Source organism: Mobula birostris, chromosome 12, assembly GCF_030028105.1.
Source record: "Mobula birostris isolate sMobBir1 chromosome 12, sMobBir1.hap1, whole genome shotgun sequence".
Taxonomy (NCBI): Eukaryota; Metazoa; Chordata; class Chondrichthyes; order Myliobatiformes; family Myliobatidae; genus Mobula; species Mobula birostris.
The window spans coordinates 16,628,160-16,642,744 of NC_092381.1; the positions used below are offsets into that span (position 1 = coordinate 16,628,160).

Consider the following 14,585-nt stretch of genomic DNA (forward strand, 5'->3'; position numbering starts at 1 on the left):
TGTTTTGGACATTCCCACAAACGGGGAGACCATTTCTTGCTATCCACCCTATTTATCCACCAGTACACTTCACGTCACTCCTCAACTTCCTCTGTTCCAGGGAAAACAGATCTAACCTACCCAGTAATGTCTCTTTCCCACTGGTTCATTCCATCTCAGGAAGCATCCACATGAATCTCACCTGCATCCTCTCAATACGATCACATGCTTCATATAACAGATCTGCACACTATAGTCCAGATATGGTCAAAACAATGTTTTACAAAGTCATAACATGAGATCACTGTAGATACATTCTTTGCCACTGCTGATGAAGAAAAATGTGTGTTTTTCACTCTGCTACTTTCGGTCAGGGATCTGTGGATTTATACCCCACGGTCCTTCAGTTTGCCAACACTCCTGAATATTTACTGAGTACATGCCTTTCTTGTGTGACCTTACAAAATGCATCACTTTCTATTTGTCAGATTTATTCCATCTGCCATTGCTCTGCTCAGCTTTCTGGTTGATCAATCATACTGTCGTCTGAGATGATCCTGTTCACTGTCTACAATGTCACTAAGTTTATTTTCTGCAGACTTGTCATACCTCCTATGTTTACACCTAGGTTGTTAATGTACTGGGGAAACATTTGGGGTCCACTACCGATCCCTGTGGTACACTGCTGGTCATGGATGTCCAATCAATAAACAACAATTCACCAGCATTCTTTCCCACTCTATTAACAAGCCAGTTGTGGAAACAATTTTCCAACTTGCAATGAAGCCCAAGGTCTCTAACCTTTTGGATCAACCCACTCTGCATCTCCTTCAGAGACCTTAAAGTACATTCAGGCAATATCTACTCCATTAACCTCATCAATGTACATAGTTACCTCACAGTATTTAATCAGGTTAGCAAGACATAATTTCTCTTGAATTACTTTTATGACTATCCCTAATTGATCTGTGTGTTTAAGTGTAAGTAAATCCTGTCCATTTTCCTCATCATTGATGTTACTCCATGTCCTGTAGTTTATCTTACTGTCTTTAAATAATTGAACTACATTAGTAACCTCCAGTTATCTGATAACCTCATCTATATTAAATGAAGGTGTTAAAATTCTCCACAGCCGCCCCAGTAATCTCCTCTGTTGTCTTCTGTAGCAGCCTAAGATCTTGGCAATTTATCCACCTCTATGCTGCAAGGTATCAAACACCTTTCTTGATGTTATCGTGCTGTGGAATATCTTGTCCTCATTCAAGAATCTACCATGTCTTTCTGCATAGTGAATACAGGAGAAGAATATTCACTTACGCTCAATGGCAACTTTATTAGATACCTTCTGTACCTAAAGAGTGGCCACTGAATATGTTCATAGTATTCTGCTGCAGCCCATCCATTTCAAGGTTTGACTTGTGCAGTCCAAGATGCTCTTCTGCACGCCACTGTCATGATGTCTTTATTTGAGTTGCCTTCCTGTCAGCTTGAACCAGACCGGCCATTTCCCTCTGACCTTCCGTTAACAAGGCATTTATGCCCACGTAACTGCTGCTCACTGCAAGTTTTTTGATTTTCACACCATTCTCTGAAAACTCCACAACAGGGGTTTCCAACCTGGAGTCCATGGACCCCCTCTGTTAATGATAAGGATCCATGCAGAAAAGTTGGGAACCCCTGCTTTAGAGACTGTCGTGCTTTAATTTGCTGCCATGTGATTAAAGAAAAGGTGTACCTAATAAAAAAAACCACTGAGTGTATCCAACTCGCTCCACACACTTTATCCATTGATCCATGAAGGGATCTGTTCTTTCCCTGGTTAACCTCTTGCTCTTAACAATAAAGTGCCTTTGATTTTCCCTTAATATTGTTTGCCGGTGATATGTCAGACAATCTTCCCTCCTAATTTTTCCACAGTGAACAAAAGGGTGTTGAGTGCAGTAGAACAGGGGGATCTGGAAATATAGGTGCACAATTTCTTGAAAGTGATAGTGCAGATAGATGTAGTTGTAAAGAGAGTTTTAGGCACATTGCCCTTCATAAATCAAGTAGTGAGTACAGGAGTTGAGATGTTGTCCTCTAGTTGTACAAGATGTTGGCGAGGCCTAATTTCGAGTACTGTGTGAAATTCTGGTCATCCACCTACAGGGAAAATTTCAATAAGGTTGAAAGATTACAGAGAAGGATGTTGGCTGGACTGGAAGACCTGAGTATTGGGGAAAGATGGAATGGATTAGGACTTTAGGAAACCATGCTAACTACGGCCTATTTTATCATGTGCCACTAACTACTCTGAAACCACATTCTTAGCAATCAACTCCAACATCTTCCCAACCACTGAGGTCAGACTAACTGGCCAATAGATTCCTTTCTTCTACCTCTCTCCCTTTTTGAAGAGTGGAGTGACATTTGCAATTTTCCAGTCTTCCGGAACCATTCCAGAATCTTGTGATTCTTGAAAGATCATTACTAATGCCTCCATGATCTCTTTAGCCACCTTTTTCAGAACTCTGGGGTGTACACCATCTGGTCCAGGTGACTTACCTTCAGACCTTTCAGTTTCTCAAGGGTATCCCTAGTAATGGTAACTTCACTCACTTCATGCCCCTGACACTTGGAACTTCCACCATACTGCTAATGTCTCCCACAGTAGACAGTGATGAAAAATACTACTTCAGTTTGTCTGCCATTTAGTTGTCTCCCATTAGTACCTCTGCAGCATCATTTTCCAGTGGTTCACTCTCGCCTCCCTTTTACACTTTTTGTAACTGAAAAAACTTTTGGTATCCTCTAATATTGGCTGGCTAGATTTCATATTCTATTTTTATGTTAATGAGTTTTTAGTTGTCTTCAGTTTGTTTTTAAAAGCTTCCCAATCCTCCTATTATATGTCCTCTCTTTGTTGGCTTTGACTCCTCTTGTTGGTCACGATTATGTCAACTTTCCTTTAGAATACTACTTCCTCTTTGTGATGTATATATCCTTCGCCTTCCAAATTGCTTCCAGAAATTTCAGTCCTTGCTGCTCTGCTGTCATCGCTTCTAATGTTCTTTTCCAATCAAATCTGGCCAACTCCCCTCTCATGCCTCTGTAATTCCCTTTACTCCACTATAATACTGATAGCTTCTCCTTGTCAAGATCAGGGTGAATTTAATCATATTCTGTTCACTTGCCCCTAAGGGATCTTTTACCTTCAACTCCCTAATCAATTCTGGCTCATTGCACAACACCCAATCCAGAATAGCTGATCCTCTAGTGGGCTCAAGCACGAGCTGATCTTAAAAAGCCTTCCCCATAGGCATTCTAAAAATTTTCACTTCTGTAATCCAGCACTAGCCTAATTTTCCCAATCTACCTACATATTGAAATACCCTATGCATTTTCTATCTCCCATTGTGACTTGTAAACCACATCCCTTCTACTGTTTGGGGGTCTTTATACATCTCCCGTCAGGGTCTTTTTACTGTAGCAGTTCCTTTGCTCTATCCACAATGATTCAACACAAGGACATCCTGTGTCACTTCTTTCTAATGATTTTATTTCATTTTTTACCAACAGAGCAACACCACCCGCTCTGCCTTCCTGTATGTCCTTTAGATACAATGTGTAACCTCGGACACTAAGCTCCCAGCTATAATCTTCTTTCAGCCATAATTCAATGATGCCTACAACATGTTTGCTGATCTCTAACTGTGCTGTAAGTTCATGTACCTTATTCCTTATACTGCACACATTCAAATGTAACAACTTCAGTCCAGTATTCACTCTTTTTGATTTTTGTCCACTCTTTATGTTGCAACTCATTCTGTTGACTGCAATTTTGCCCTATCATCAGCTACCTCATCTTCAGCTAAATTAGTTAAAACCCATCCAAACAAATCTAGCCAACCTGCCTGTAAGGATATTGGACCCCTCTGGTTCAGATGTAACCATCCCTTTTGTATAAATCATGTCTTCCCTAGAAGAGATCCCAGTGTTCCATAAATCTGAACCTCTGCATGCTGCACCAGTTCCTCAGTCACGCATTCACATGTCAAACCATTCTATTCTTACCCTCGCTGATATGTGGCACAGGCAGCATTCCAGAGATTACTACCCTGGAGGTTCTGTTTCTCAAATTTCTACCTAGCTCTCTCAAAATTCTCTTCAGGACCAGTTCACTTTATCTACCTGTGTCATTGGTGCCAATATCTACCAAGACTTCTGGCTGCTCGCCCTCACCCTTGAGAATGCCATGAACCCAATCTGAGACATCTCTGATCCTGGCACCAGGGAGGCAACATATCATCCGGGTACACTCATAATGCGCTGGAGGAACTCAGCAGGTCAGTCAACATCAGTCGAAAAGATTAGTTGGCGTTTCGGGCCGAAAACCTTCGTCAGGACTGAAGGAAGAACTTTGGGGAGGGTTTGAAGAATGCTGGTAGTTGCAAAAACAGTAATTTGAAAGACAAAAGGGTGGGGGAGGGGAAGCAGGGAGGTGATTGGCAGGAGAACAATGCGCAGTAGTAGAAGGAGGTGGAACTATGACGGAGGTGATATGAAATAGGGATAGAGGAAGGGAGGGGGAGGGAATTTCCGGAAGTTGGAGAATTCTATGTTCATACCAAGGGGCTGGAGACTACCTAGACAGTATATGAGGTGTTGCTCCTCCAACCTGAGTTTAGCCTCATCATGGCAGGAGAGGAGGCCATGTACGGACATATCTGAATGGGAATGGGAAGCAGAGTTGAAGTGGGTGGCTACTGGGAGATCCCGTCTGTTGTGGCGGACGGAGTGGAGGTGCTCAACGAAGCAGTCCCCCAATCTGCGTCGGGTTTCACCGATGTAGAGGAGGCCACACCGGGAGCACCGGATGCAATAGATGACCCCAACAGATTCGCAGGTGAAGTGTTGCCTCACCTGGAAGGACTGTTTTGGGCACTGAATGGTGGCAAGAGGGGAGGTGTAGGGGTAGGTGTAGCACTTACGCTTACAGGGATAAGTGCTGGGTGGGAGATCCGTGGGGATGGACGTGTGGATAAATGAGTCGCGGAGGGATCAATCCCCGCGGAAAGCAGAGAGGTATAGGGAGGGAAAGATGTGCTTAGTGGTGGGTCCTGTTGAAGCTGGCAGAAGTTGTGGATGATAATGTGCTGGATCCGGAGGCTGGTGGGGTGGTAGGTGAGGACAAGGGGAACTGGCCCTGTTGTGGTGGCGGGAGGATTGGGTGAGGGCCGAAGTGCGGGAAATGGAGGAGATGCGGGTGAGGGCATCATTGATGACGGTAGAAGGGAAACCACGATCCTTAAAGAAAGAGGACACTTGAGATGTCCTGGAACGGAAAGCCTCATCCTGGGAGCAGATGCGGCGGAGACGGAGGAACTGGGAATAAGGAATGGCATTTTTGCATGTGGCGGGATGGGAAGAGGTATAGTCGAGGTAGTTATGAGAGTCAGTGGGCTTGTAGAGGATGTTAGTGGACAGTCTGTCTCCAGAGATGGAGACCGAGGCATCGAGAAAGGGTAGAGAAGTGTCTGAGATAGAGGAAGTGAATTTGAGGGCTGGGTGGAAGTTAGAAGTAAAGTTGATGAAATTGACGAGCTCAGCATGGGTGCAGGAAGCAGCACCAATGTAGTCATCAATGTATCGAAGGAAAAGTTGGGGAGCAGTACCAGAATAGGTTTGGAGCACAGACTGTTCCACATAACCAACGAAGAGGCAGGCGTAGCTGGGTCCCATGCGAGTTCCCATAGCTACACCCTTAGTCTGAAGAAAGTGGGAAGAGCCAAAAGAGGAGTTATTAAGTGTGAGAACCAGTTCCACTAACCGGAGGAGGGTAGTGATGGTGGGGAACTGGTGAGGTCTATTATCCAGGAAGTAGCGGAGGGCTTTGAGGCCTTCTTGGTGGGGAATGGAGGTGTATAAGAATTGGACATCCATAGTAAAAATGAAGCGGTTGGGACCGGGGAACTGGAAGTTATTGAAGAGGTGGAAGGCATGGGATGTATGGTGGATGTAGGTGGGGAGGGACTGAATTATGGGTGACAAAATGGAGTCCAGGTAGGCAGATACAAGTTCGGTTGGACAGGAGCAGGCAGAAACTATGGGTCTACTGGGACAGTCAGGCTTGTGTATCTTTGGGAGGAGGTAAAACCGAGTGGTACGGGTGTGGGAATAATGAGTTTAGCAGCTGAGGATGGAAGGTCTCCGGAGTTGATAAGGGTGGTGATGGTGTAGGAGACAATGGTTTGATGTCTCTTGGTGGGGTCCTGTTCCAGGGGTAAGTAAGAGGAGTTGTCAGAGAGCTGCCGTTTGGCCTCAGTGAGGTAGAGGTCCGTCCGCCAGACTACTACAGCACCACCTTTGTCAGCAGGTTTGATGGTGAGGTTTGGATTAGTGCGGAGAGAGTGGAGGGCAGTGCATTCAGAGGGAGTGAGGTTGGAACAGGAGAGAGGAGTGGTGAAGTTGAGATGGTTGATGTCTCGGCGACAGTTGGAGATAAAGAGATCGAGTGCAGGTAGAAGGCCCGGGCGGGGTGTCCAGGAGGAGGAGGGTTGAAGACAGGAGAAGGGGTCATCAGTAGGGGGAGGGGAATCCTTGCCAAAGAAGTAGGCTCGGAGACGTAGGCGACAGAAGAAGAGTTCAACGTCATGGCGGGCACGGAACTCAGAGGTGTGGTCATCCGGGTGGCCCCCTTTGGCCATGAACTAATAGCAACAAAGGGAAACTTATCAGATATTTACCTCGCCCAAGCTTGGTGAGCCAAAGCCACTCTAAACACTGGCATATTGAAAGTTTCCAATGAATCTCTCATTGATTGGTTGCTCCCAACCCAGAGAAACTGGCATGAAACTCTGCCTTTAAAATCTCAATCGAGGTCTTGATTAAAAGGTAGTTCTTTTTACATACCCCTGACGTTGATTGTCCGATATATTGGCCTTGGACCCTCGATGTCTCATTTTTTTATAGGGATACACTCAGAATCACAGAAATATCCAAATGCAGAATTGAGCCCTCTGAGTGCCTGACAATAGTTTTTAAATTGTATCTGATTCCACCATCATATTTGACAGCACATTCTGGATGTTATCGTTCTGTGTACAAAATAGAATGTCTTCAACTTAAACCTTTTGTTTTGATACCCCTACCATGTTAAAAAGATTTTAATTGTCAACCTTATCTTTACCATAATCTTGTATACTTCTATCAGGTCACTTTTGGCCTTTTTGCTGATAGAAAGCAAGCTCCTAACTAAAATCTTCCATTCCAAGAAAAATCACGGCAAATTTCCAATGCAATCACATCCCTGCTACGGTGTAGCTACTGGAAATGCACGTAATATTCTAAGAGAGGTTTAACCAGTACTTCGTAAATTTGCAACATAGTGTCCCATTTCTTACATTCTGTGTCTTGATCTATTAAGACAAGCATGCCTGGAAAGTGTTCAAAGGAGGTTCACAAAAATGATTCCATGATTGAATGGCTTGTTATATGAAGAGTGTTTGATGTCTCTGGGCCTGTATTCACTGGAATTCAGAAGAATGAGGACTGACTTCATTGAAATCAATTGAATGGTGAAAGGCCTTGATGGAGTGGATGTGGAGAGGATGTTTCCTATGGTGGGGGAGTCTCCTAAGACCAGAGGACACAGCCTCAAAATAGAGGGGCATCCTTTTAGAATGGAGATGAGGTGGAATATCTTTAGTCAGAGGAATGAATCTGGAATTCTTTGCTACAGGCAGCTGTGGGGGCCAAGTATTTATGTATATTTAAGGCAGAGGTTGATAGGTTATTGACTGATCATAGCATGAAGGGATATGGGGAGAAGCCAGGAGATTGAGCTAAGAGGAAAATTGGTTCAACCATGGTGAAATGGTGGAGCAGACTCGATGGGCCATATGGCATAATTCTGCTCCTATATCTTGTGGTCTTGTGCCCTTTTCCCCATCCTATCTACTGGTGTTTGCATTTTTGGGAAACTCTAAGCATAGCTCCTAGGTTTTTCTATGCATTAATATGCCTTGGTGCCCTGCCATTTACTATATATGCAGCTATTTGACTTTAGTTGTTGGATATTCAACATCCAAGCTGCGCCCAGTTTACCTTTGCCAGATTCTGTTACTTAAACCAGCCTTCTCCTAGTTTGAGGCCTTAACATAGGAAACCACAATTGTTCCTTAAGTTCAAAATTCTGTGTAAGATTTTTCTCAGTGTACATACTTGTCACCACATACAAGCCTGAGACTCTTTTTTTTTTCCTGCGGGCATACTCAGCAAATCTCAAGAACAGTAACTGTAAACAGAGCCTAATGGTTGAAGGGTTCACTAACCCCCACATGCTCATTCACTAATGTTTTCACCACTTTCCTGGCCTCATTTGTCCAGATTAGGTCAGTATTGTTCTGCGTCTAGCAGTAATTTCTATGTTTTTGGTCCAAAATGCCTTTTTTTAAAGATGCACTTTAAAAATTTCACCCCATTTAAGCCCCATCTTCATGCTAAACAAATTCCAATCAATTTTGGGGAAGTTAAGATCATCATGTACCATATTATTTTACTACTTTTGTAATTGTGTACATATATATTCTAGTTTGTATTTTTTGTGTGAGGGGGATGTATTACCTAATTTCTGTTAGATGATGAACTGCCCCTTTATGTGGTTTGTCTACATATCTCCTCTATCTTGTTCTTTTTCTCCTTGAGGGGGATGTACTATAACCAGGAAGGTATTGATTACCTCTTATTTTTAAGCTCTACTGATTTGGCCTCATCCTTTGGGGCATTCATTCAGAAGTACTGCAGTGAGGTCTAATCAATATTGGAAGGCTTTTGACAAAGGACTGTACGATATACTAGCCCAGAAAGTTAGGGCACATAGATTTCAATGTGTTTTGGCAAACTGGGTACAAAATTGGTGAAGGAAAGCAGAGGGTAATGTGTATTTTTCTGGCTGGAAGGCTGATAACACTGGTATTCTGAGAGATTGCTGCAAGGATTTTTGTTTGTAATGTATAACTTGAATGAGAATATAGGTGAACTGATAAGTTTGCTGACAGTACAAAAACTGTTGGAGTAACTGACAGTGTAGCAACTATGCTTCTGTTTTCTGTCTGTAGTGTACCCTGTGTTGCACACGTATCGTAGCTAGCCACTTGTGAGGGGGGAGTGGTAAAAGTGAAAGATTTCATTGTGTATTCGTGCTTTGTTCTGATCAATTTGGAGCTGGGGACAGTCGGGTGTCATATCTTTTGACCACTTAATTACATTTGAAAATGCTTATCTCAACTTCGCTTGGTACATTTAACATCACTAGTTTTGATTTCATAAGTTTCATCACTTCAGGGCCGTTTGTTTTGCTAGTTGGTAATAAATACATTCGACTTCTGGAGCATTGATCGAAGGGTGCATCATACAGGATAACTCCATGTGGTCTTTAGCAGCGATACTGGTTTGTTCATGTTGCCGTTATAGTAAAGGAGGTTGTGAAAGGATACAGAAGGACATAGATTAGTGTATGAGTTCATTGTTCTCTGAAAATAACAACATGGATAAGGAAGCAAAGAAGATATTTGGCATACTTGCCGTCAAAGGCTGAGATGTTGAGCAATGAATGCGATTTTTCTCTCTCCTTTATTGGCAACATAGCACTGACTAGAAAAGTGCTGACTACAAGTAGCACTGACTAGAAAATGGAAACTTATCACTAAATCTGCCTTTTTAAATTTTGTAGGTGCTAACATTAATTGTAACTACCAGATATAGCCCAATGCATTCAGTGAATGTTGTTCTCTGTAACTGTTACATATTATCTAGCATCTAACCTGGTTAGGGTCATCTCTAATGCATTTGATAGTGAAGAATGCCCTTGCAGATCAGACCAGCACTGCCCTGACAGCTGTAGCATGGCGAAACAGTATTTAATACCACTGTGTAAAACAGTGGCTTAAGTTTTCATTCACCATACAATCTGTTTCAGTTTGAATTTTCAGGGGTTTCATAATGTGTGTACCTGTGATCTGTTAATACTTTCAGAAAGAACGCAAGCTCTTGCAGAATAAAAGACTGGATTTGGATGCAGCCAAAGCAAGACTGAAGAAGGCGAAGGTTTCGGAGTCCCGTTCAGCTGTAAGTACAGCATTTATTAGTGATGTAATTCAGTGCCTAATCCATTAGGTATTCCAATTGAAGATCATTAAGGGAGGGCTATTTCTGCAACTTGCTGTGCTTCTGAAATGTGAAAGTAATATTTTCTATTATTTTGTATTCAATCTGAAATAGTTCTGAATATAATTATTGTATGGCAGTAATTTTCTTTGGAAATTTAAATATTTCAGAGAAACTGAAATGTGATTCTTCCTAGCTACATCGTGTTTAAGTTAATATGAAGTCTTCCAATCTTTAAGTAGCGTATTCAAAATGCTGTAACAGATTTATCTTGGAGGCAATATATGATCTTTGAACTGCAGATATATGATGAATATAATTGGCCACATCTTTGTGCTGGCATTCTCACCTCAACTTTTGGATTATAAGTTGAAGTTCAGAGACTTGAACACAAGTATGCAATGCAAAACATTTCTGATCAAATTTTAGATGAAGTTTCTAGTTGCCTTTTTGGCAAAAATCTCAACATAATTTCACAGAAATGTTCAGGACTTCCACGCTGACCTAATATATGTACCACTGATAATGTCACTTGTACAAATCAACTGGTTATTATAATGGTGAGACCTTGTTAGTCAGAAGTTTGCTACTACGTTGCATACATTGCTACAGTGAGCAAATTTGAATGCGGCATCAGATCAGAGTAACAATTGGTGGAGGCGGATACGATAGGGTCTTTTAAGAGACTTTTGGATAGGTACATGGAGCTTAGAAAAATGGAGGGCTATAGGTAAGCCTAGTAATTTCTAAGGTAGGGACATGTTTGGCACAGCTTTGTGGGCCGAAGGGCCTGTATTGTGCTATAGGTTTTCTATGTTTCTGTTGTTTTGTTCTTCTTTACACTTGTGTACTGGGAATAACATTAAACAATTTTAATTCTTGAAATTAGACCATAAGACATGGGAGCAGAATTAGGACACCATAGGAAACATCCTCTCCTCATCCACCCTAGCTAGTCCTTTCAACATTTGGTAGGTTTCAATGAGACCTCTCATAATTCTGGTAAAGTACTTTAGTATACCTTTTGCACTGAATAAAGGCAAATCTAAACCATCAAATAAACTGGATATGCCACAGTGTTGATAGAAACAGTTCAATGTCTAATCTTTAATTCTTAATGTGGGTGTGCAGTAAAGAAATGGGCATAAACTGAGGTGAGATTGATAAACAGATGACCCAAAAGCTGTTACTTTCTCTTTTCTGCAATAAAGCCAAATAGGGATCATTTGCGGAGAACAAAATTAAATGTAACTTTTGTATCATTGTGCAACAAACCCTTGTTTTCTTTATGAATAGTCATGTTTCAAATATTTATTGGTTTAATTATGCAATCCAGAAGAAACTACAGACCAAATCTCTGAAGCTAAGTTTTTGTAAGTTAACCTTACTTTAAGCTCTGCTTTTCTAATGAATTGATGACTTTCACTAAATAAGATTTGTGTTCAGTCCGCAAACTGAACACAGTATTTCAAATTGCAAACCAAAACTCTGCAGCTGCTGTAATGATTTTTTGATTTATCATGTGGTTGTGGGGGGGGGGGGGGTTGGGGGAGAATAGAAAGGAAGAGGAAGAAGCATTGTCTATATAATTATGTTGCATAGAAACATAGGAAACCTACAGCACAATACAGGCCCTTCAGCCCACAAAGTTGTACCAAACATATCCCTACCTTAGAAATTACTAGGCTTACCCATAGCCCTCTATTTTTCTAAGCTCCATGTACCTATCCAAAAGTCTCTTAAAAGACCCTATCGTATCCGCCTCCGCCTCCGCCACCGTCGCTGGCAGCCCATTCCATGCACTCACCACTCTTGTATTTTAAAAAAAAATCAATAACAACAACAAACAACAACTTACCCCTGATATCTCCTCTGTACCTACTCCCCAGCACCTTAAACCTGTGTCCTCCTGTGGCAACCATTGCCTTGGCAGAGAATTTATTGTCATCTTGGCCAAAGTGCTTGTGGAAAATGGGAGGAAGACTTTTACAAAAGTAATAAATTCATTTAGATCATTTAAAAAAAACAGGTGGAAAGCCAGTTACTACATGGAAAAGCAATCAATCTTTACATTTTAAGCATATCGTTGGGCTCATCATTTGTAAATGTTAATGTAAAACCTGCTCTGCAAAAACATATAAAGGTTGGCTTTACATGTATGATGGAAGGTCCAGAAAGAGAAGGGAGGCTGTGAGACGGTGGTGGATTTAGATAAAGAACTGTGGAAGAAATGTCACCCTCTAAAATTGAGGACTTGTTGCAAGAGGTAGTAAAAAGCAGGCTTAAATTTAACATTATTTTAAGATATGAGAGTTATTCAGAAGTGAACTAATGAGTGCTATTGAGAATGAGGTGGGCAGTCTTTGAATTGGTAATATGGTTAGAATGCTATTACAAACGTACATAGAATTTAATCCTGACAAGGTTGATGTACTTTGAGTATGAATATGGGTAGAACATAATAGCAGTATTGAGGTGCTGACAGACTACACCGAACAAATCCAAGGATCCCTGAAGCTGTAGCATAAGTAAATATGGCAGGCTGGAAGGCATTCTGGACACTTGCCTTCATTAACTGGGGCATAGAACATAAAAGCAGCAAGGATTTTGGTGTAACTATTTAGGCAGCAGCTGGATTACTATAGGCATTTCTGGTTGCCAAATAATAAGAAGGATGTGATTGTACCTGAGAGGGTGTAAAGATGCTTCACAGGATGTTGTCTAGGATGAAGTGCCTAACTGGGTTGGATTTTCATTAAGTAGAAAAGCTGACGGGTATCCTGACTAGTATAAATAGGAACATAAATAGTGGGGAAGATTTCACCCAACAGCAGAGGTATCTAAACTTGGAGGGCATAGGTAGAAAGTTTAGAGGGAGAATCTTTATACCTGGTGGCTAGAATCTGGAACACTGCCAGTGTGTGTTGCAAAGGCAGGCAGTCCCACAAAATTTTAACACTTAAATTGGTGTAGATAGTATGGAAGTGGTGGGCTGAAGGGCCATCTGCTGGCCTTGGACCCCATTTAGGAATATATGTATGTATATAGCCCAAAAGTAGAGTAATATTGTGCCTGAAGACCTCAAGGAGGTAAGAATGAGCAAATACTAGGTTAAACTCAAATTGCTCTGTAGAGCTGCAAAAAGCTGTATGAAGATTTAAGTGTTTGTAATGATTGGAGGGAAGGGATGATGACTGGTAGGTTAACTGGAGCTGGTCCTAATGAGCCTAAAATTAAATCACTTGACTTGAACTTAGAATCTTTCCCAAGTTATTGAAATGCAGCAAACATGTCAGCTATCAGTTCTATACATTATCATTTATTAGACATTTGCTTTTCTAATGGATGGGCTCCCTATAGTGCATTGAAGCAAGAAAGAGCTTACCCCCACACTCATCTGTTGATTTACTGCAGTTATAACAGAGGGAACCAAATAAATCAGAAAATTCAACTACTTAAATGTTACTAATAATCATGACCTTTGGAATGGGTGCTGCAGTGAGCAGGGTGGTACCCTTTTATCTCTGCAGTTAGCAGTGGAATCCAGTTTGAAATGACTTTTTTTTTATATATAGTGCTTGCTTCAGATTGTAACATCTAACAGTTCCTTGCAGACAGCAGGAATTTTGTTTTTAGTCCAGGTAAATGGCATTTGAGTGGGATCTACTATATAAATTAAGTAAATGTGGATTATGTGCATCAACAAATGTATGAAGATGTGAAGAAAATTTAAAGTAAATTAACAGCAATAGGGAAAGTACTTGGGTAATAAAGTCACAGTCAGTTTCCTTGAAGATGGAGGTTTTGATGCCTTGGTACTCTGCTCTTCCATGAATGTTCTTGTATTGGATCTTAATGATCATGGATGTGTGAAATACAGTTAGAAATGGGAAAATAGTGTGAAATAGACAATGAAATAGAAAGCAGTTAATGAATCAGTGGTGTTGTTGGTACCTGAGGTATGTGGTATGTTTTCAGAACTGAGGTAGAATAGACCCTGTGTTTCTCATGCCTGGTTCAACATTCAGAAGGATCTTGACTGATCCCCTGACTCCAATCCACTTTCCATCCTGATCTTATTTGCACATTCCTTCCCTGGAGTCATAGGTTATATATAGCACAGGAGACCCGTTGCCCCAATGTGTCTGTGTTGACTAAGGTTGCTACCTCAATTAAGTTTAATTTATCTCCATATCCCTCTGGTTTTAGATTCTTGCCCTGAGCAAAATACTTTGATCATTCCCCTTATCTATGTCCCTCATAGTTTTTATATACCTCTAAAAGATCACTCCTCAAAATTCTGTTATTTCATGAAAATATTCCTCAGTTTTTTTTTAAACAGCACTAAGTATTAGCCACTGTTACTCGGTCTTCACTGTAGGTTAAGCCCCCTCATCTAGTCAGTATATACTGCAAGATTCCAAAGCACATGCACGCTTCTTGGAAGCAAAGAGCAAAGC

The 14,585-nt window shown here is 41.4% G+C and overlaps 1 protein-coding gene across 3 annotated transcripts in view; it reads left to right on the forward strand.

Moving 5' to 3' along the window:
- The window catches only part of LOC140205756 (endophilin-B1-like), a 79,503-nt gene that overhangs the window by 39,923 nt on the left and 24,995 nt on the right, over positions 1-14,585 (forward strand). For all 3 annotated transcript variants that reach the window (XM_072273362.1, XM_072273363.1, XM_072273364.1), the window contains exon 5: positions 9,994-10,086. In XM_072273362.1, the coding sequence (XP_072129463.1) occupies positions 9,994-10,086 (93 nt within the window). The remainder of the gene's footprint in view (positions 1-9,993; positions 10,087-14,585) is intronic.